The sequence below is a fragment of the Mobula birostris genome, chromosome 5, assembly GCF_030028105.1.
Source record: "Mobula birostris isolate sMobBir1 chromosome 5, sMobBir1.hap1, whole genome shotgun sequence".
NCBI lineage: Eukaryota > Metazoa > Chordata > Chondrichthyes > Myliobatiformes > Myliobatidae > Mobula > Mobula birostris.
In genome coordinates this window covers 104212393-104235449 of record NC_092374.1, presented here as the reverse complement: position 1 = coordinate 104235449, position 23057 = coordinate 104212393, and the positions used below count along the sequence as shown (strand labels likewise).

At 40.0% G+C, this 23057-nt stretch overlaps 1 protein-coding gene across 1 annotated transcript in view; it reads right to left on the bottom strand.

The window, feature by feature from the left end:
* The window catches only part of LOC140198395 (contactin-associated protein-like 5), a 1369276-nt gene that overhangs the window by 480208 nt on the left and 866011 nt on the right, over positions 1–23057 (bottom strand). Inside the window, exon 15 of the mRNA XM_072259488.1 lies at positions 6529–6679. Within this exon, the coding sequence (XP_072115589.1) occupies positions 6529–6679 (151 nt within the window). The remainder of the gene's footprint in view (positions 1–6528; positions 6680–23057) is intronic.

Below are 23057 nucleotides of genomic sequence, written 5' to 3'. Positions count from 1 at the left end.
TGAGGTTGCTTTGGCAGTCAAGGTGAAGGATAATCCAAAGAGCTTCTATAGGTATATTAAGAGCAAAGAAGTATATTAAGAGTAAGGGATAAAATTAGTCCTCTTGAAGATCAGGGTGGTCAGCTATGTATGGAACCAAAAGAAATGGGGGAGATCTTAAATGTTTTTTTTGCGTCTGTATTTACTAAGGAAACTGGAATGGAGTCAATGGAAATAAGGCAAACCAGTAGTGAGGTCATGGAACCTATATAGATTGAGGAGGAGGAGGAGGAGGTGCTTGCTATCTTAAGGCAAATCAGAGTAGATAAATCCCCAGGACCTGACAGGGTAGACCCTCGGACCTTGAAGAAGACTAATGTTGAAATTGCAGGGGCCCTGGCAGATATATTTAAAATGTTGGTATCTACAGGAGAGCTGCCGGAGGATTGGAGGATAGCTCATGTAGTTCCGTTATTTAAAAAAGGCTCTAAAAGTAATCCAGGAAATTATAGGCCAGTATGTTTGATGTCGGTAGTAGGTAAATAATTCGAAGGAGTACTAAGAGATAGGATCTACAAGTATTTGGATAGACAGGGATTTATTAGGGAGAGTCAACATGGCTTTGTGTGTAGTAGGTCATGTTTAACCAATCTATTATTTTGAGGAGGTTACCAGGAAAGTGGATGAAGGGAAGGCAGTGGATGTTGTCTACATGGACTTCAGTAAGGCCTTTGACAAGGTCCCGCATGGGAGGTTTGTTAGGAAGATTCAGTCACTAGGTATACATGGAGAGGTAGTAAATTGGATTAGACATTGGCTCAATGGAAGAGGCCAGAGAGTGGTGGTGGAGGATTGCTTCTCTGAGTGGAGGCCTGTGACTAGTGGTGTGCCACAGGGATCAGTGCTGGGTCCATTGTTATTTGTCATCTATATCAATGATCTGGATGATAATGTGGTAAATTGGATCAGTAAATTTGCTGATGATACAAAGACTGGTGGTGTACCAGACAGTGAGGAAGGTTTGCAAAACTTGCAGAGGGATTTGGACCAGCTGGAAAAATGGGCTGAAAATGGCAGATGGAGTTTAATACAGACAAGTGTGAGATATTGCATTTTGGAATGATTATGATCATGGCTGATCATCCAACTCAGAACCCCGCCCCAGCCTTCCCTCCATACCCCCTGACCCCCGTAGCCACAAGGGTCAATAGACAATAGACAATAGACAATAGGTGCAGGAGTAGGCCATTCAGCCCTTTGAGCCAGCACCACCATTCTCTGTGATCATGGCTGATCATTCACAATCAGTATCCAGTTCCTGTCTTATCCCCATAACCTTTGATTCCTCTATCTTTAAGAGCTCTATCCATCTCTTTCTTGAAAGCATCCAGAGACTTGGCCTCCACAGCCTTCTGGGGCAGAGCATTCCATATATCCACCACTCTCTGGGTGAAAAAGTTTTTCCTCAACTCCGTTCTAAATGGCCTACCCCTTATCCTTAAACTGTGGCCTCTAGGTCTAGACTCACCCATCAGCGGGAACATGCTTCCTGCCTGCAGCGTGTCCAATCCCTTAATAATCTTATATGTTTCAATAAGATCCCCTCTCAGCCTTCTAAATTCCAGAGTATACAAACACAGTTGCTCCAATCTTTCGACATATGACAGTCCCGCCATCCCGGGAATTAACCTTGTGAACCTACACTGCACTCCCTCAATAGCAAGAATGTTCTTCCTCAAATTTGGAGACCAAAACTGCACACAGTACTCCATGTGTGGTCTCACCAGGGCCCTGTACAGCTGCAGAAGGACCTCTTTGCTCTTATACTCAATTCTCCTTGTTATGAAGGCCAGCATGCCATTAGCTTTCTTCACTGCCTGCTGTACTTGCATGCTTGCTTTCAGTGACTCATGTACAAGAACACCTAGATCTCGTTGTGCTTCCCCTTTTCCTAACTTGACTCCATTTAGATAATAATCTGCCTTCCTGATCTTACCACCAAAGTGGATAACCTCACATTTATCCACAGTAAACTGTATCTGTCATGCATCTGCCCACTCACCCAGCCTGTTCAAGTCACCCTGCATTCTCATAACATCCTCCTCACATTTCACACTGCCACCCAGCTTTGTGTCATCGGCAAATTTGCTAATGTTACTTTTAATTCTCTCATCTAAATCATTAATATATATTGTAAACAGCCGCGATTCCAGCACTGAACCCTGCGGTACCCCACTAGTCACTACTTACCATTCTGAAAGGGACCCGTTAATCGCTACTCTTTGTTTTCTGTCAGCCAGTCAATTTTCAATCCATGTCAGTAGTCTGCCCCCAATACCATGTGCCCTAATTTTGCCCACTAATCTCCTATGTGGGACTTTATCAAAGGCTTTCTGAAAGTCCAGGTACACTACAACCACTGACTCTCCCTTGTCCATTTTCATAGTTACATCCTCAAAAAAATCCAGAAGATTAGTCAAGCACGATTTCCCTTTCATAAATCCATGCTTACTCGGACCATTCCTGTTACTACTATCCAGATGTGTTGTAAAGAGAGTTTTTGGTACGTTGGCCTTTATAAATCAAAGTATTGAGTATAAGAGTTGGAATATTATGGTGAGATTGTATAAGGCATTGGTGAGGCCGATTCTCAAGTTTTGGTCACCAAATTACAGGAAGGATATTAATAAGGTTGAAAGAGTGCAGAGAAGGTTTACAAGGATGTTACCGGGACTTGAGAAACTGAGTTACAGAGGAAGATTGAATAGATTAGGACTTTATTCCCTACAGCGTAGAAGAATGAGGGGAGATTTGATAGAGGTATATAAAATTATGATGGGTATAGATAGAGTGAATGCAAGCAGGCTTTTTCCACTGAGGCAAGGGGAGAATAAAACCAGAGGACATGGGTTAAGGGTGAAGGGGGAAAAGTTTAAAGTGAATATTGGGGGGGCTTCTTCTCACACAGAGAATGGTGGGAGTGTGGGATGAGCTGCAAGACGAAGTGGTAATTGCGGGCTCACTTTTAACATTTAAGAAAAACTTGGACAGGTACATGGATGAGAGATGTATGGAGGGATATGGTCCAGGTGCAAGTCAGTGGGACTAGGCAGAAAAATGGTTCACCACAGTCAAAAAAGGCCTAAAGGCCTGCTTGTGCTGTAATGTTCCATGGATCTATGGTTCTAACTCATGTTCTCTATATATATATATATATATATATATTTATTTATTTATTTATTAATTATTGTTTTGTCTTTTGTTATTTTGAATTTACTCTATTTGTTATCACATCAGTTGTTTGTCCACCTTTGTTTGTGAGTAGTTATTTTTATTCATTCTATTGTGTTTCTTTTTCTTTACTGTGAATGCTCACAAGAAAATGAATCTTATGGTAGTATATGGTGACATACATGTGCATTGGTAATAAATTTTCTACTTTGATTTAAAAATATTTACATTTCCAAATTATCATTCCCTTATTGGTCATTGGTTTGGATAGTTGTGGGGTCCCTCCTTGCTGGAGGATGCTAGTTGGGTTTGAGCTTATGACCGTGAAGCAGGATAGAACACAAATCATTGCAGATATAGGTTGGAGATACAATAAATGCACCATCCCTTTGAGGATGTGGAACTGGGAAATTGAAAGAGTAGATTTTTAACACATTGGTGGGACAAAACAAAGGACATCACAAGGTCAATATCCTCACTTGCAGACCCCAGTCAATTCAGATTGGCAACCGCATCTCCTCCACAATCACCATCAACACAGCAACACCACAAGGCTGTGTGCCTAGCCCCCTGTTCTACTTGCTTTATACTTAAGACTGGAAGGCTATGTACAGCTCCAATGCTATATTTAATGCAAATCTCAGTAGAAAAGGGTTCAATATGGTGACATATGTATGTTGATAATACATTGAACTTTGAACTTTGGTAGTTAAGAGCAAATGGGCCTTACCATGTTTGGTTCTGAATGCTCTGCTGCAACCCCCAGCCCTCTCCCCATCTCACAGGCATACTGTCATCCTGCACTGATCACTTTCGAACTTTTATTGCTGCTGCTTCATACATTTATATGAGTGCTAGTTTTATTATAATAGGGCCAGCAAAATTATATTGTCTTAAAGTACATGCACCTTGCAATTTATATCAACCTATCAATCTCTAGGCCACTCAGAGACTTGTGCTAATTTTATTTTGTGACTGTATGCACTGGATCATAACTATATGTGTGGTGTCTGTGTGACCATATGTATCATGTTTTTCATCTTGTCCCTAGAGGAACGATGTTTCATTTGGCTGTATACCTGTGTATGATTGAATGATGATAAACTTGGACTTAAAACAGAAGAATTGCATAAAGAGGTAATTGATAAAAAAAATTAAATGTAAGAGATATTGTTGAGAAAGAGGTGAAGAAAAAAATGAGGAAGCTCTGAGAGAAAGATAAGAAGACATTAAGACAGAGAAAAGGAGTAGACAAAAACATAGAAAGACATAAAGAAATAGACAGAGTAAAGGGATAATAAGATGGCAGAAGGAATAAAAGACGTGCACTATTTTCTAAATGGGGAGAAAATTCAAAAATTGTTGGTGCAAAGGAACTTGGGAGTCTTCATGAAGGACTAACCTAAAGGTTAACTTGTAGACTGGGTTAGTGGTGAGGAAGGCAAATGCAACCTTAGCATTTATTCTAAAAGACTAGAATATGAAATGATGAGGCTTTACTAGGCATTGGTCAGACGACACTTGAAGTATTGTGAGCAATTTTGGACCCCATATCTAAGAAAAGATGTGCTGGCATTGGAGATGGTCCAGAGGAGGTTCACGAGAATGATCCCAGGAATGAAAGGGTCAACATTTGAAGAGCATTGGGCCTCACTCACTGGAGTTTAGAATAATGAAGGAGGATCTCAATGAAACATCAAATATTGAAAGGCCTGGATATAGCAGATGCGGAGAGGATACTTCCTATAGTAGGACCAGGGGGCACAGCCTCAGAATGGAAGGACATCCATTTAATACAGAGATGAGGAAAAAATTCTTTAGCCAAAGTGAGGTGAATCTGTGGAATTCATTGCAAAGTAAGACAGATAAACAGGCAGATAGATGAATAGGTAGACAGATAATGTAAATATTATTGAAAAGTGGGAAAAGGTCAATAAATAATAGAAAAATATAGAATTAGTGAGAGGAAGGCAGATTGGCAGGGTAACAGAAAGAACACACATCAATTGTTAGAAATTTCAATAAGAGGGTGACAGTAAAAATGGACAGGTAAGAAAAACAGGAAAAAATTCAGCGTTTATATTGAAGTTTCTTACATTTGTTCCTTTGATTTTAGTCAGTGCTCATCCTGAGGATAGATAATCAAATAGTTTGATAGGGATCCATCAATGAACCCATGAAAATTATCTCACTATCTTTGCACTACTTATTTTATTGGGCCATCCAGTAATCAGGGCAGCTATTTATTTGGGACAACTCCTAAAGAACAAAAACTAATTTGAATAAATAAATTAATAAATTTAATTAACAATTAATAAATAAACTAATGACTGTACATAGCCAGGATTTCCTTTGTTTATTTGGAACACTACGCTGCTTGATTGGGACAGGAGACTGTTGATGAACAACTTCTAGCAAGCATCAAACCACACACCTGTGTGGCTGCCCGACACCATACCATGCTTAGAGTGATCAGTTTTTAAATAGCATCACTTGCATGTATGTTCACAAAGCAATGGGGTTTGTCACTGGTAGCTGGCTAGAAATAAACAGTAAGACAAATCAGAACTGTTTTACTCACAGTAGTTTCAAATATTCAAGCTTGGAGGTGTGAGAAAAAGCCGGGTGAAAATGAAACAACTTCACAACTTCAGCAAGTTAGGAACTATGAAAAATTTGAAGGATATCAAAAATTATCTTGAATGGTATAATTAAAAGGAAGACTTGGAGGATGCAATCATCAATAGCATTGTATGAAAGCAGTCCATTATGTACACTAGGCATCTGTGATGATTTTGTTCATTTATAGTTAACCAAAAGAAAGCAACATATTAATTCCTCTGTCGATAACTATTAGCAGCTAAGACAGTTTTAGACTACTGTAGTGGTATTGACAGTGTTCTAATCTGTTCTTCATTTCATTTGAACACGTAATTTGTTTCTCAGCTAAATGGTAGTTTGTATACCTTTTTAACTATTTCCATCAAACTTTGGTTACGTAGGGCAGCCACTTAATTGAGCCAATGTCCTGGTCCCGATGTGTCCCAATCTATACATTTGTTTTGGTTTTTATGTATTACACTGTACAGCTGCTGCATAACAACAAATTTCACAATATACAGTATGTCAGTGATATTGAATGTCTGATTCGTTCTGACATGTTTATAAATTCTGTTACCTATTTGAAGCTTGAACTTTTAAATCTACGCAAATTGCTAAACTTGAAAATAATTACATAAGCCCTTTCACAATACAATTTTGTTAGTCTTTTACGTTTTGACAAGGTACAGTTTAATTCCAAGACAAAGACTTTCTTACCATTTATTACTGGCAGCATCACAGTTACAGTGATACTTCATATCTAAGCAGTTCTCCTCCAATCTACATGCACATTTTTGGTCGCTCGATGATGAACCACCCCAGTATAGATGTTTTTCATTGGTTCTCCCAATCCAAATGGCAATTCCATCTAGGGACAGTAAAAAAGATAGCAAATTTTAGTAAGAGCTACAACAAAGATAGACTGATAATTAGGTACTGTTGTTACATCCTTAATATTAAAATGCTAGTTATTCCAAAGACTTTTGCAAATAGTTGGTCCAATTTTCATGTCACAGCAGAGGAGAATCTGCAAGATAACCTGCAGTGGGAGAAGATAAATGCATTAAATTGTAGCTATTTTTGTTTGGTTGATAGGAAATCAATCGATATGGCAATATTCAAAGAGCTAAAAAATCCAGCTATAATCACAGTTAGTGGTGGAACAGACAACAAAGGCTAAATGGGAAAACAGCATAGAAGGCTTGGATAGGGGAAAATAGGAGATGACCTTCCCACTTCAAGCTAAGACATAATGCATCTTTAAAGGATATGATTCAATTTGAGGAGAATTGCTATGGTACTCTCGAATCAGCTTGGGTATTCATTCGTTGCAAGGACTCATTAAAAAAAATTATATTTTCACCCGGTAAGCTTCCAAATGAGCAGCAGCTAATGTTATTGCAAGAAATAGTGGATGAACGTCTGCACTGGGGTTTACAGATCTCTCTGAGTACTAATCAGCAAGAAAAGGTCACTGGAATTCAGAAAACGTCATTGTAAAGGAGAATCAGTTAAGACCAGCCGGGAATGCCTGACATTTTTTTCTAGAAGGGGCATAGATAGGATAGAGAGAGAGTATTTTTTCCTGTGGTAGGAGTATAGGGAATAAGAGCTGGAATAGTTTTAATATAAGATGGGAAAAAATTAAAAGGAGATCTATGTTTTGGACACATAGTTCATGTGGAACAAATTATCAGAGTAGATGGTCGAGGTTAAAAGTATAGATACTTGTATGGGGAAGTAGTAAGAGGACACAAAACTAATGCAGGCTAATTGGGATTGCATAGGTAGGTACTACAGTCAATGAAGAACCCGTTTGTGACTGATCATAAGAATAGATGGGTTCACCTAAAGGAAAGCTGAGTGGATATTATTCATCGGTATATTATACTTAGCAATCAAATGAGTCTTTGCATATTTTAACAACAGATTTGTGCACTCTGGATCTCTTATGTTTTCCTCTCATCGACAATTTTTGATTTTATTTCTCTTTCCACAGATGCCATCTCTGAGTGTGCCTCTCATTTTCTGTTTTTATTCCCGTTTTTATTGCCTCTCCCTAAATTATCTTATAAAAATAAATATTAATGATATATGCCCCGAACCCTTAACAGGAATCACAGTGAAATAGAAATATAGAAAACCTACAGCACAATACAGGCCCCTCGGCCCACATTGCTGTGCCGAACATGTATTTACTTTAGAAATTACTCAGGGTTACCCGTGGCCCTCTATTTTTCTAAGCTCCATGTGCCTATCCAGCAGGCTCTTAAAAGACCCTATCATATCTGCCTCCACCACCATCGCCGGCAGCCCATTCCACACACTCACCACTCACTACGTAAAAACCTTACCCCTGTCATCTCCTCTGTAACTACTTCCCTCTAGTCATTTCAGCCCTGGGAAAACGCTTCTGACTACTGTTACGTAACCGGCAACAATGAATATCAATCAAGTCAGGTTATATAAAAACAACCAAACATTTCTTAAACACGAATAAACAATAAAAAACAAATGAAAAACCTTAACCAGAAGTTAACCGCTATACAGCCGTTCAACAAACCGTCACTCGGGACTGGTTCTTAAAGCGATAAATACAATAACAGTTCCTAAAGCAGTAAAGTCAAATTCATTTCTTAAAATGGTAAATTCAAAAGTCCAACAGGTTTATACATTCAATTGGGAGAGACTTCTCTGGAGAAGGATTTCTTCATAGACGCGACTTTCCTGCTGGTTCTGTCCAAAGGATTCACGATAAAGGAAATAAACGGCTTAAAACAACTGACCTTAATTTCTTCTAGAAAGCAAACCTTGCATGAACTTCCTTGCTCTTTTGGCAGGAGTTATTTTTGATGCAGGTCGTTACTTCTTCAACAAAGACTCAATAAGGTTGATCCTTTGTTAAACTGCCAAACGATACCAACTTCTCTTAATCCTTCAGGTCCTGTACTTCGATAAAGTCTTCACTCTCCAATACTACTGAAAATGTACATCAACAAATCTAGCAGAAATTGCCAGTCCAGCACTATTGTACCTTGCAACAGAACGTAACACTCGTTTTAAAAATGAAACTGCATCATAAAACAAATACGAAACGGACCAGAGACAATGACGAACGTTCTAGCTGGAAAAAACTAACTGCGTCACCAGAGTTCTTCCCTTTTATAGCGGTGGTGAACATGTCATCACATGACCTCATATCGGGGGGAAAATTACATCAGGTGACCTCCAAAAGACCATTACATCATTCTCACAAGAAAGTCACAAGATCTCCTTGAGGTATGTAACACTATCCACAAGATCAATGTCTCTCGTCAAATAGATAAGGAAATGGGGACTCAAATCAAGGCATTATCAGTTCACGCACACAAGCATATCATATTGGTCAGAAGGTGCAGTTGGGAGGTTCTCCTGAAACAGCATGACTGTAGCTGGCATAGCTGAGGGAAAGGGATGCAAGCACCATAATCGAGATCAACAGTTTTTAAATATCCCTGAAATTCTGAAGCTTTAACGAAAAATTAAAATGATTAAAACATATAAACACCTAAAGCATAGAAGATGGAATAACAAACTTAGCAAAAAAAGATAAGTGATTAAAAAAGAAATCATTCGCCTCCTAATTCTTTGTCCTGGAGTGTACAATGAAACCAATAAGACCCGAGTTCTTATGGCAGATCAGAAGTGAAACAGGGTCCAAGATTATTCTACTGATGCTATTAGGATTGAAGATTAAAATGCCATTAAGCTGAAAGTGTGGACAAAAGATTTACGCAGGTGTTGCCATGACTCAAGGGATAGAGTTATAGAGAGTAGCTGAGGAGGCTAGGGCTTTATTTTGTGCTGCGTAGGAGAACTAGGAGTGATCTTATAGAAATGTAAGTTATCAGGAGATAGAACGAATACACTCAGCCTTTCTCTGAGGGTTGGAGAATCAAACTCTGGAGAGCAGAGGTTAAGGTAAAAGGGAAGAAAGCTGCAGGGGCATGTTTTCCACAAGGACGTGGTCTGCATCTAGAAAGTGGGTGAAGCAGGTTCACGAACAGTGTTTAACATAGAAACATAGAAAATAGGTGCAGGAGTAGGCCATTCGGCCCTTCGAGCCTGCACCTCCATTTATTATGATCATGGCTGATCATCCAACTCAGAACCCCGCCCCAGCCTTCCCTCAATAGTTAGGAAAGGTTTAGAGTGACATGAGCCAAACATGAGCAAACCGTACTAGCATAAACTGGCCTCTTAGTCAGTAGGGATCCCCTGGACCTGTTGTCATGCTGTATAGCTTGATGACTCTTAGATTACCTGCCATGACACTTGGGACTTTGCAATGATAAATGGCTTCACTAACAGGCATGACCTTTCACATTTATTAGTAAATCCTCGACTTTTGTGCATGGAAATCTGTGTTTTACTACAGTTTCAAAGTTGGCATACTGGCTGGAATAACTGGCAAAATTCAGCAAGATAAGGCCTAATATAAATGCAAATTTTCTCTCATTTCAATGGCTGTGATTTTCAGCACTACCACGATGCCATTTCTGTTAAATAATGAGCACTGGTAAAGTCATTTGTTTAAGTCATTTAAAAAAAAATTATTCTTTCTTTCCTTAAGAAGGAATTCATTGCTTTTCTCTTGCAAATCAAAGTGTTCAAACATTTTCTTAGGACATTTTGCCTCGGTTTGCTTCCCTGCATAGAAAGCAATATCCACTGAATTAGGAAACCTTCTGGTTTGTTGGAAATAAATAAATAAAAGGATGAAAAGATAAAAGAACATCATATCAAAAATCCCATTCTCTGTTCCTCATTGTTTATAACTAATGTGTAGTCAAGGTATAACATCATAGAATAAAATTATAGTTTAGTTCTATTTCTAACATTAAAAAAACTTCTAGCACCCTATTGATTCAAAATACTAGTCATTCCTTCTGCTTTACCATGTGCTTTGTAAACGTTGCTCTTATGAATATAAATCAGAATGACTATGAATCGTGGAACCACGTATGATGGGAAAATATATAAGTGGAAAGAAGAAAAGGATTTTATACTAATTTTATAATTGTGGGAAAAAACTCAATTTGTTTTCATAAATAATTCATTCTTCAGAATTACACAAAATTATTGAAGAGAAGAAAAATGTACTTGTGGAAATCAATAATACTGGGAATCTGTTGACAGGACATCAATTAAAAAAGTGATTCTTCTCAAAAACAAGTGCTCAGAGGTTAAAGAATTCTTAGGCTTTGGAAGAGTAATTAGTGAAAAATGTGATTCTAATTGCAGCAACAATTCGGATAAGAAAGGTTAACTCTGGTTTAATTACAAGGTACAAGTACCAAGTATCATAACTACAAACCGATGATTAAGTTCAGGATGAATATCAGTAGGAACTTTGTTAGAGAATAGTTAAATAGTCAAATAGTTAAATCTACTCCTCATCATTTTTTCTCCAGTCCTGCTGAAGGGTCTGGGTCTGAAACATTGACTGTATTTTTTTCCATAAATGCTGCCTCGCCTGCTGAGTTCCTCCAGCATTTTTTGTGTGTTGCTTGGATTTCCAGCATCTGCAGATTTTCTGTTGTTTGTGGTTAAGTAGTCAGAATGGCTTTGTTGATGAAATTGGTGGAAACTCAAATCATCTGAAAGGTGTGTTTGCATGTCAAGATACTTTTACTATGCAACTTGTAGTAACAAGATTGGTGACTATCCATCCTCTCCATAGTTTGGAACACTTAGAGAAGATTTCCCAGTCTTTCAAGTGGAACTGGAGAGACATCACAATGTAAATGACAGGAACACGAGGAAATCTGCAGATGCTAGAATTTCAAGCAACATACATAAAAGTTGCTGGTGAATGCAGCAGGCCAGGCAGTGACAGGAAGTGACAGTAAGTCACAGGATTTACTTTGAATCTAGTTTCAGGTTGTAATCTTATCTCAAGACTACCACCTGAAAGAGGCAAACAATCTTGTAGCATTTGGCTTACTTTAAGGTGTTATTTAGTAGTATCAGGTGAAATCCGTAGCTCAAACTTCCTTATCTAGCTTGATTCCAAAAATCCATCAACACCAGTCTTGAATGTTTCAAAATTGTCAGTTGATTGATTTCTAGAATTACAGACTGGTTAAGGACAGAAGGTGGATATTTGATTCAATAAATCTGTGTAAGATCTATACGAGAGTAATTTTGCAAGACTTGTTCTCCTACCCTCTCTCATAGACTTGTACTTTTTTCTTCATCTTTCGATAGAACATAGAATATAGAAATTTACAACACATTACAGGCCCTACAGCCCACAATGTTGTGCCAACCATGTCACCTACTCCAGAGACTGTCTAGAATTTCCCTAGTGCATAGCCCTCTATTTTTCTAAGCTCCATGTACTTATCTAAGAGGCTCTTAAAAGATGCTGTTGTATCCATTTCCACCACCCACCACTCTCTGTGTGAAAAACTTACCCCTGACATCCCCTTTGTACCCATTTCCAAGCATCTTAAAACTATACTTCCACCCCCCCCCCCCCCCCCCACCCCACCGTGTTAGCTAGTTCAGCCCTGAGAAAAAACCTCTGGCTATCCACACGATCAATGCCCCTCATCATCTTGATACTTCTCATTTGGATGCTTTGGTTGAATCAGGTTCCATTTACTCCTGCTTGATGGCGTATTCCAGACTCTAACCACTTGGAAAATATTAAAAGTAATATTCCTCATGTCAGTTAATGTTGGCTCTCTTGCCAAAAACCTGCCACTTTGTGTTCTCTAATTCCTCTGCCAATAGGAACTGATCTTCTCTCTTTATTGTGGTAAGAAATCCATTCTTGACTCTATATTTGAATGTAATTCTAATTTCATTATCACCCACTGACCTCTTCCACCATCACTGCTCCTACTTCTTGTTCAGATCCAGCCCCACCCCTCAAATGAAAATACATTTTCATTCCATTCTGCTAAATATTCAAGGTTTGAGGCATTGACAAAATTATCTCAAGCAATTCAATTGAATCATCTTTTAATGTTCCATTCTCAATGGATTCTATTCAACCCATTGATCAGATTTTTAGGCATTTTGGCTCAGTAATATTCTGCCAAAACTGTGCTGTCCTTCCACAAAAGGTAATACATCTTTTAGCAATGTAGTAGCTGGAACTGAAAACATTACTCCACTTATCATTTCAATTCTTATATTTTTTGTAGTTGACATATATTCACACAGAATAAACTTCATTGTAGTCACTGAATGGGTTCCACAAGCTATGGACTCACTTTCAAGGACTGTTATTTATTTACTTATTTATTTATAGGTTTTTTTGTATTTGCACTTTGTGTCTTCTTTTGCACATAGGCTGCTTTTCATTGATGCTAACTATTGTATTTCTCATTCTACTGTGAATGCCTGCAAAAATGAGTCTCAGGGTAGTATATAGTGTATTATCAAAATACTTACATACTTTGATAGTAAATTTATTTTGAAATTTGAAGTATGCTTTCTCTTTTTCTCTTCCATTGAACTTTATTCTTAATTTATTTCCAAGGCTAATGTCAAAAATTGGGGAAGATAATAAACTGCTACTTGAAGGAAAATGAATGAATAAGGCTGCAACAAGCAGTCAGCTGGAGTTGAGCAGCATCTTTAGGAAGAAAAGAATGACATTTTGAGTTGAAACTGTGCATCAGGAAGTAATAGGCAACTGTGCTGTACCTCCTCCTTATAATAAGCTCCAGGAGTCACTCCGGACAATATGTTATATAGTTTGTGCAGAAAATGTGTTCCCAATATTTCAAGACACTGATCCATGATTAACTACAATTTCTCCCATGATTTCTGGCAGTTACACCAAGTTTGATTGAAGGGAACCTCAACATAATGTGCATAACATTTGATGACATAAGACATGAGTAATAAAAATGTAACGTCAAAGTCTGGAACTATTTCTAATGAATTTGCAAAACTTTGCTGCACTGACTTCAATACTATGGGAACCTTGATGTAGACTTTCTGCTCTGCAATTCATAGGGATGTGATAAATTAATCTCTTTAATCACCTCATTGATTTTATGTCTTAACAAAGTAAGTACTCCATACATTGTACTATGCACAACCTTGTTAAATCATGATGTATCCTCAATTGCAATACTTCACTGATGAATTTTACGATACATTAATGGAATTTTCCTGACCTCAGGATCTCCTTAATTCTATTACTGCTAATGAGGTTATTTGAAATACTGAATAATAACTATTATAATGCAGTGAAATCTGTTTACCACTTTACCCATGTCAAGAACCCACAACCAGCACGGAGATATGCAGATCATTATTTTTTGTGATCTTAGCAGAGGGCAGAAACCTTACTGAAGTACTCAGAGGAATTTCACTGTCATTCTTAAAAGAGCTGGAGGAACTCAAAGGGTCAAGCAGCATCAATGCAAAGGAGTATAGTGTCGATGCTTTAGGCTAAGAACTTTCATCAGGACTATCCTGAATTTTGGGATGTTGATCAAGAAACATGATACTGATTCACCAAATGGCAATTGAAATATTAAGTTCAAAGAAATAAAAAAAATAAAATTCATGCTAATGTTATGAATCTTCCTGATTAAAATCTACCTATTTCAACCCAGGGGAGGCAATCTGCCATCCTTATCTCAGCTGACATCAAAGTGACTCCAGACCCATCAAAATAGTTGACCTTTTACTGCTTCCTCTGCTCAAGAAACATTGATGGTGCCAGCGTTATTTATGTTCAAAGAATGAGTGCATTTTGAAAACAATTATCAATTTATGTCATATCTTTCCATTTTGTAAAGTTCAGCCACAATTATATTAAGTATTTGGATCCTTCTGGTGCATACCTACTAAATTTCACATGGAATAGATTTGAATCATCCCTAGTTTAGGTTCAGATTCGGATTAATGTATGTATCACATGTACGTCGAAAGATACAGTGAAATGTGTCGTTTGTATTAACCAACACAACCTGAGGATGTGCCGGGCAGCCTGCAAGTTTCACCACACATTCCAGCACTAACACAGCATGACCACAACACTTAGCAGAACAATACAGAATGCAACAAAACAGAACATACCAATCAGCAAATCAACAGCTAAACAAGCCCTTGCCTCCCTCTGATCTGGCATACACACACACACAGTGCTCCAATGTCAAGACAGGCCATCTCCCTATTTCAGCCTCCAGTGGACGTCTAGATTCACAGATTCTGGGTTTCAATTTGTCCAGTGGGCTTACAGTGGATTCAGAACTCTAACCATTGGGCCTTGCTTTCTGATCAACCTATGGGCTTCACTGTCGACCCCAAGACTTGCAGATGACAACAAGTGAGGCCTCTGGATGAGGACTCCAAAAACTAGGCCAAGCACCCAGCTCTCTGATGACCAGGACCATGAACAACACTGGTTCAAACATTATTCATGTCATAAAGTTGAGAGCCCTGCTCTCCATCTACTCCGCACAACACATTCTTTCTCTTGCTCACAGACAAATTATCTAATGCTCCTCAGTTGTGGATCCAAACTCTTATTTCTTCTCTTTTCTCTACTCATGTCTTCTATGAATTAATCTTGTTCACTTCCTGTTCCCTTGACACTTTGCAAAAATAAGCTACTGACCCACAAAATTTCCACCCCCACCCCCTACGATATTCTTAATGACTCTTTCACCTTACGTACTGATCCATTTGAAGAACAGCTCTGCAGCAACTAGAAGGAAAGTGTTCAGGAGAATGGCTGCATAGCGATTAGCATAATCACTTTATAGCACCAGCATTGACCAATCAGGGTTTTAACCCCATCGCTAATGCAGGGAATTTGTATGTTCTCCCTGTGACTGCATGGTTTTTCTCTGTGTACTCCGGTGTTTTCCTGCATTCCAAAGTTTTACGGTTAGGGAGAGTAAGCTGTGAGGATCCTATGTCAGTGAAGATGTGTGGCAGTACTTGTCCCCAGCATATTCCTCAGAACTCGTTGGTCATTGACACAAAATGATGCATTTCACTTTATGTTTCGATATTTCAATGTACAGTACATCAGACAAATAAAGCTTATCTTTAAAAAGAGTACTTTTGAAGTAGCATCCCCTGTGGTAGACAGCAGAAAGAGTCCACTACATTTCAGCCGTGGGATTTGCCTTTTTTGAATATGGTCATGCCTATTATCTTTTTGAGGTAACTTGCTATATCTTCTTCTTTCCCAGATGTGGGAGATGAAACTCTGAATTTCCTCTGTCAACTCCAGCAGGGACAAAGGCTTTACTGTTTCTCAGTTGACATATGGCATTTCAAACTCCTGGTTGGCCTAGACTTTTAGTGACATCACATATGCAGAACTGAAAATCTGGCACTGGCCTTCTCACAACCCATAGAACAACAAAGACATACAAAATGATGGAGGAACTCAGCATGCCAGGGAGCATCAATGGAAAAGATTACAGTCGACGTTTCAGGCTGAGATCCTTCGGCAGGACTGCAAACAAAAAGCTGAGGAGTAAATTTAAAAGGTGGGGGGAGGGGAGAGAGAATCAAAAGGTGACAGGTGAAAACGAGAGGGGGAGGGATGAAGTAAAGAGCTGGGAAGTTGATTGAAGCAGAAGACAGAAGACCATGGAAGAAAGAAAAGTGGGCAGGAGCACCAGAGGGAGGCAATGAGTGGGCAAGGAGATAAGGTGAGAGAGGGAAAAGGGAATGGGAAATGGTGAAGGAGAGGGGTGGGAGTCATTCTCACCTTATCTCCTTGCCTGTCCATTGCTTCCCTCTAGTGTTCCTCCCCAGTCGTCTGTCTCCTTCAACAATAAAATGTACATTCCCAAGATCTCCCCTGGTAAGTCGATCCCCCTCAACAGAATCCCAAATTAATTTCCCTTCCTTTCCCAGATGGCCACCCAGTTACTTGCCTCTTGCAACCTAGGGGTGACTACTTGCCTGTAGGTCCCATCTATCCTTTCCCCAGTCTCCCGTATGAGCTGAACGTCATTGAGCTGCAGTTCCAGTTCCTTAATCTGGTTTCTGAGGCGCAGCTGCTCTGTGGACCTGGTGCAGGTATGGTTATGTGGGAGGCTGGAGGACTGTCAGAATTCCCACATCTTACACAAATAACATAACCTTGCCCCTGGTGTCTTTCTCACTGCTGTATCTATGTACTTACAGAGAAGAATAAAGAAGAAGAGGAAACATACCAGGTACTTACCTCACCCAAGCTTGATCTCGCCTAAGCCTAATGAGCCAAAGCCTCCTCACTCTAACAGTGGACCACTCATCAACAGCCACTCCACTTTTCCCTGCTTCATTTTTGTTCACCCTTGCTAATGAATTCCATTTACTGATTGGCTGCAGTTAAGACTCTGAAAACTGCCGCAAAACACTTTTTTAAAATCTTCAATTGTGGACATATCAAATCTATTCAGACCTTTTAACATTCAGAATGTTTCTATGAGATTTCCCCTTCTTTCTCCTGAACTTCAGGGAATACAGCCCAAGAGCTCCCAGACTTTCCTCATACAGTAACCCTTCCATTCCTGGAATCATTCTGTTGAATCTTCTCTGAAACCCCTCCAATGCCAGTATAACCTTTATAAAATAAAGAGCTCAAAACTGCACACAATACTCCAAGTGTGGTCTCATGAGTGCCTGATAGGGCCTCAACATCACATTCCTGCTCTTATATTCTATACCTCTAGAAATGAATGCCAACATTGCATCAGCCTTCTTCACCACTGACTCAACCTGAAAGTTAACCTTCGGGTTAACTCCCAAGTCCCTTTGCATCTCTGCACTTTGAATTCTCTCTCCATCTAAATAATAGTCTGCCCATTTATTTCTTCCACCAAAGTGCATGACCATACAGTTTCCCACATTGTATTTCATTTGCCACTTCTTTGCTCATTCTCCTAAACTATCTAAGTCTCTCTACAGGCTCCCTGTTTCCTCAATACTACCCGCTCCTCCATCCATCTTTGTATCATTGGCAAATTTAGCCACAAAACCATAGTCCAAATCATTGATATACTTTGTAAAAAGCAATGGTCTCAACACTGATCCCTGTGGAACTCCACTGGTAACAGAAAGCTAGCCAGAATAGGATCCCTTTATTCCCACTCTCTGCTTTCTGCCAATCAACCAATGCTCCACCCATGCTAGTAACTTCCCTGCAATTCCATGGGCTCTTATCTTGCTAAACAGTCTCTTGTGTAGCACCTTGTCAAAGGCCTTTTGAAAATCCAAGTATACCACATCCACTGCATCACCTTTGTTTACCTTGCGGTGGTGGGGGAACTGCTAGAGTCAGTTATCAAAGATGTGATAACAGCACATTTGGAAAGTGGTGATATCATCGGACAAAGTCAGCATGGATTTGTGAAAGGAAAATCATGTCTGACGAATCTCATAGAATTTTTTGAGGATGTAACTAGTAGAGTGGATAGGGGAGACCCAGTGGATATGGTATATTTGGATTCTCAAAAGGCTTTTGACAAGGTCCCACACAGGAGATTAGCGTGCAAACTTAAAGCACACGGTATTGGGGGTAAGGTATTGATGTGGATAGAGAGTTGGTTGGCAGACAGGAAGCAAAGAGTGGGAATAAACGGGACCTTTTCAGAATGGCAGGCAGTGACTAGTGGGGTACCGCAAGGCTCAGTGCTGGGACCCCAGTTGTTTACAATATATATTAATGACTTGAATGACGGAATTAAATGCAGCATCTCCAAGTTTGCGGATGACATGAAGCTGGGTGGCAGTGTTAGCTGTGAGGAGGATGCTAGAAGGATGCAGGGTGACTTGGATAGGTTAGGTGAGTGGGCAAATTCATGGCAGATGCAATTTAATGTGGATAAATGTGAAGTTATCCACTTTGGTGGCAAAAACAGGAAAACAGATTATTATCTGAATGGTGGCCGATTAGGAAAAGGGGAGGTGCAACGAGACCTGGGTGTCATTATACACTAGTCATTGAAAGTGGGCACGCAGGTACAGCAGGCAGTGAAAAAGGTGAATGGTATGCTGGCATTTATAGCAAGAGGATTCGAGTACAGGAGCAGGGAAGTACTACTGCAGTTGTTCAAGGCCTTGGTGAGACCACACCTGGAGTATTGTGTGCAGTTCTGGTCCCCTAATCTGAGGAAAGACATCCTTGCCATAGAGGGAGTACAAAGAACGTTCACCAGATTGATTCCTGGGATGGCAGGACTTTCATATGTTGAAAGACTGGATCAACTAGGCTTATACTCGTTGGAATTTAGAAGATTGAGGGGGGATCTGATTGAAATGTATAAAATCCTAAAGGGATTGGACAGGCTAGATGCAGGAAGATTGTTCCCGATGTTGGGGAAGTCCAGAACGAGGGGTCACAGTTTGAGGATAAAGGGGAAGCCTTTTAGGACGGAGATTAGGAAAGCTTCTTCACACAGAGAGTGGTGAATCTGTGGAATTCCCTGCCACAGGAAACAGTTGAGGCCAGTTCATTGGCTATATTTCAGAGGGAGTTAGATATGGCCCTTGTGGCTAAAGGGATCGGGGGTATGGAGGGAAGGCTGGTGCAGGGTTCTGAGTTGGATGATCAGCCATGATCATATTGAATGCTGGTGCAGGTTCGAAGGGCCCAATGGCCTACTCCTGCACCTATTTTCTATGTTTCTATGTTTCTATACTTTATACTTTAATGTTGCCAAACAATTGATACTAGAATGTGCAATCATCATAGCGATATTTGATTCTGCGCTTCCCGCTCCCTGGAATTTTCTCAAAAAATTGAAATTGGTTATTCAGGCAGGAGGCAAGATTTTCCTTTCAGGAAACCATGTTGTCATGTACCTCCAAGTACTCTGTAACTATCGATTCCAACAACTTCCCAACCACTGATGTCAGGCTAACAGGTCTATAGTTTCCTTTCCGCTGCCTCGCACCGTTCTTAAATAGTGGAGTAATATTTATAATTTTCCAGTCATCCAGTACAATGCCAGAATCTATCAATTATTGAAAGAACATTGTTAATGCCTCTGCAATCTCTCCAGCTACTTTCTTCAGAACCAGAGGGTGCATTCCATTAAGTCCAGGAGATTTATCCACCCTCAGACTATTAAGCTTCCTGAGCACCTTCTCAGTCATAATTTTCACTGCACATACTTCACTCCCCTGATACTCTTGAATATCTGGTATACCGCAGATGTCTTCCACTGTGAAGACTGATACAAAATACGCATTCAGTTCCTCTACCATCTCTGCGTCTCTCGTTACAATATCTCCAGCATCATTTTCTATTTGTCCTATATCTACCCTCAACTCCTTTTTATCCTTTATATACTTAAGGAAGCTTTTAGTATCTTCTTTGATATCCATCTCCAGCTTCCTTTCATAATCCATCTTTTCTTTCCTCATGACTTTCTTAGTTTCCTTATGCAATTTTTTAAAAGCTTTCCAATCCTCTATCTTGCTACTAGCTTTGGCTTCATTGTATGCCCTCTCTTTTGCTTTTACTTTGGCTCTGACTTCACTTGTCAGCCATGATAGTGTCCTTCTTCCATTCGTAAATTTATTCTTATTTGGAATATATCATTCTTGCACTTCCCTCATTTTTCACAGAAACTCCAGCCATTTCTGCTCTGCTGTCCTTCCTCCTAGTGTCCCTTTCCAGTCAACCTTGGCCAGTTCCCTTCTCATGCCATTGTAATTTCCTTTATTCCTCTGAAATACTGACACATTGGAATTTAGCTTCTCCTTCTCAGATTTCAAAGTGAACTCGACCATATTATGATCACTGTTCCCTAAGGGCTCCTTAACCTTAAGTTCTTTTATCACCGCCAGATCATTGCACGACACCCAATCCAGCACAGCCAATCCCCTCGTGGGCTCAACAACAAGCTGTTCTAAAAAGCTATCCCTTAGACATTCTACAAATTCTTTCTCTCGAGGTCCAATACTGGCCTGGTTTTCCCAATCCACTTTCATGTTAAAATCCCCAATGATTATCATAACATTGCCCTTCTGAAATGTCTTTTCTATCTCCTGCTGTAATTTGTAATCCACATCCCGGCTGCTGTTTGGAGGCCTGTAAACCAGGGATCCCCAACCTTTTTTGCACCGCGGACTGGTTTATTATTGACAATATTCTTACGGACCGGTCGACCGGGGGGTGGGGGGAGGGGAGTAGGGTTGCCAACGGACAAGAGTAACCGTCAAATACATTGTGTTTGCCCTGAGAAGACTACCATGACCTAGAAGCCTTGCACGGGCACTTGTGTGTGTATGCGCGGCTTGCAGATGTGTGGCCGTGCCGATTTTTTTCTACAAATCGTTTTTGGCAATTCTGTTCGGGCAGGGGTTGTTAATCATGACCGGAATATAGGTGATAAGTCAACTATGACGAATACACTCAATTTTGTTTCTAAAAGGGTTTATCTAACAAATTTAATATTAAACACACAGCGCATATTTTCCTCGCATGAATATAGTGATAAGTCAATTATGTCACTTATAAGTCAATAGCATCATAACCTTTTAAGTAACATTTGGATATTAAACACACAGCACAAATTTCCCCTGTATGAACATATAAAATTATTGCAACACACCACCATCGCTGAATCAGTGGGAGACCTGGGCTTGTTTCCCTGCAACGAGACGGTGCTATCGAGGGGTGATGGGAGACAGTGATACTCGAGGGGGGTTCCTTATGCCCAGTCTATTCCACAATTTTGTTTTCGTTGCATTCACTGCAAAGATATGTTGGAAATGGAAGCAATGTTTTCAGTGCTTTTGTGGCTATCTCAGGATATTTAGCCTTGACTTTGATCCGGAATGCCAGCAGAGATGTTATGTCAAGCATACTTTTCAGCCCGCCATCATTTGCAAGCTCGAGGAGTTGATCTTCTTTCCGCGCTGACATGGATGATGCGTGGGTAATAACCTCGCGTGCGTTCAAGCTCAACAGTGGGCATGACAGGGAATGAGGAAAGGTGCAACGGACTCATATCGCCAAATCATATCGTTTCTTCGTGGCCCGATTGCACATGCTTTGCGGCCCGGTATTATTTCTTATACACAGGGCCACACCACCCCATCTGCTTACTAACCTATTTTTCCGATACACTGTATATCCTTGGACGTTCAGCTCCCAGTGGCAGCCATCCTTTAGCCAAGTTTCAGAGATGGCCACAACATTATGCTTACCAATCTGTAGCTGAATTTCAAGATCGTCCACTTTATTTCTTATGCTGCGTGCATTCAAATACAACACTTTCAGTCGAGTATTTGCTGCTTACTGTTTTAACTGCACCATGCCTCTATTGCCCTGTAACTCATCCCACTGGCTGTCTTTTCTATCATCTCTGTTGCACCCAATCTTTTATTTATTTCTGTATTGCCCTTCCTCAGCCCTATAATCCCGGTTCCCATCACCCTGCCAAATTAGTTTAAACCCACCCTAACAGCTCTATTAAAACTGCCTGCTAGGATATTAGACTCCTTTGGATTCAGGTGCAACCTGTCCTTTTTGTACAGGCCGTACCTCTCCCAGAAGAGGCCCCAGTGATCCAAGAACCCAAAGCCCTGCCCCCTACACCAGTTTCTCAGCCACGCATTAATATGCCTGATCATGCTATTCTTACGCTTGATAACACGTGGCACAGGCAGCAATCCTGAGGTTACTACCCTGGAGGTCCTGCTTCCTACCTAACTCCCTGAATTCTCTCTTCAGGACTTCCTCCCTTTTTCTACCCATATCATTGGTACCAATGTTCACCCTCTCTGTTCAGAATACTCTGCACCCAATCCGAGACATTCTTTTATGAGTAAAAAGAACCAGATTCTACTTTGTGAGTATTAAAGTTGTTGCACAAACTTCAAGTAGGAAGCAAAAAACTGCTTGTAAAAGTCAATGCAAAGACAAAGCCCAGCTGGATTAGCAAAGGCCAAAAAGAAAGGAGTCAATGGAGATACGAAAACAGAGGATTCGTCAGATGATATTCTGGATATGAAACCAAAAGGAGAGTTCAGATTGTAAAGGAAACAACAGAAGGACTAATAATGCAGCCCAGTGAACTAAATGCACCTTCCCAAAATCAAGATGCAGAAACTAGAAGAAAAAGTAAGAAGAAAAGTGTCTAGAGCTGTCAGAACGACTTCTGCCACTCTTAGAATCAACTCCTGCAGCTATTACGGAGCAAGCCCCAGAACCTGAGATTTTTTTTCCCAGCCCCAAGTCTCACCTGCCAAGCAGAATTACCTCCTTTATCAGG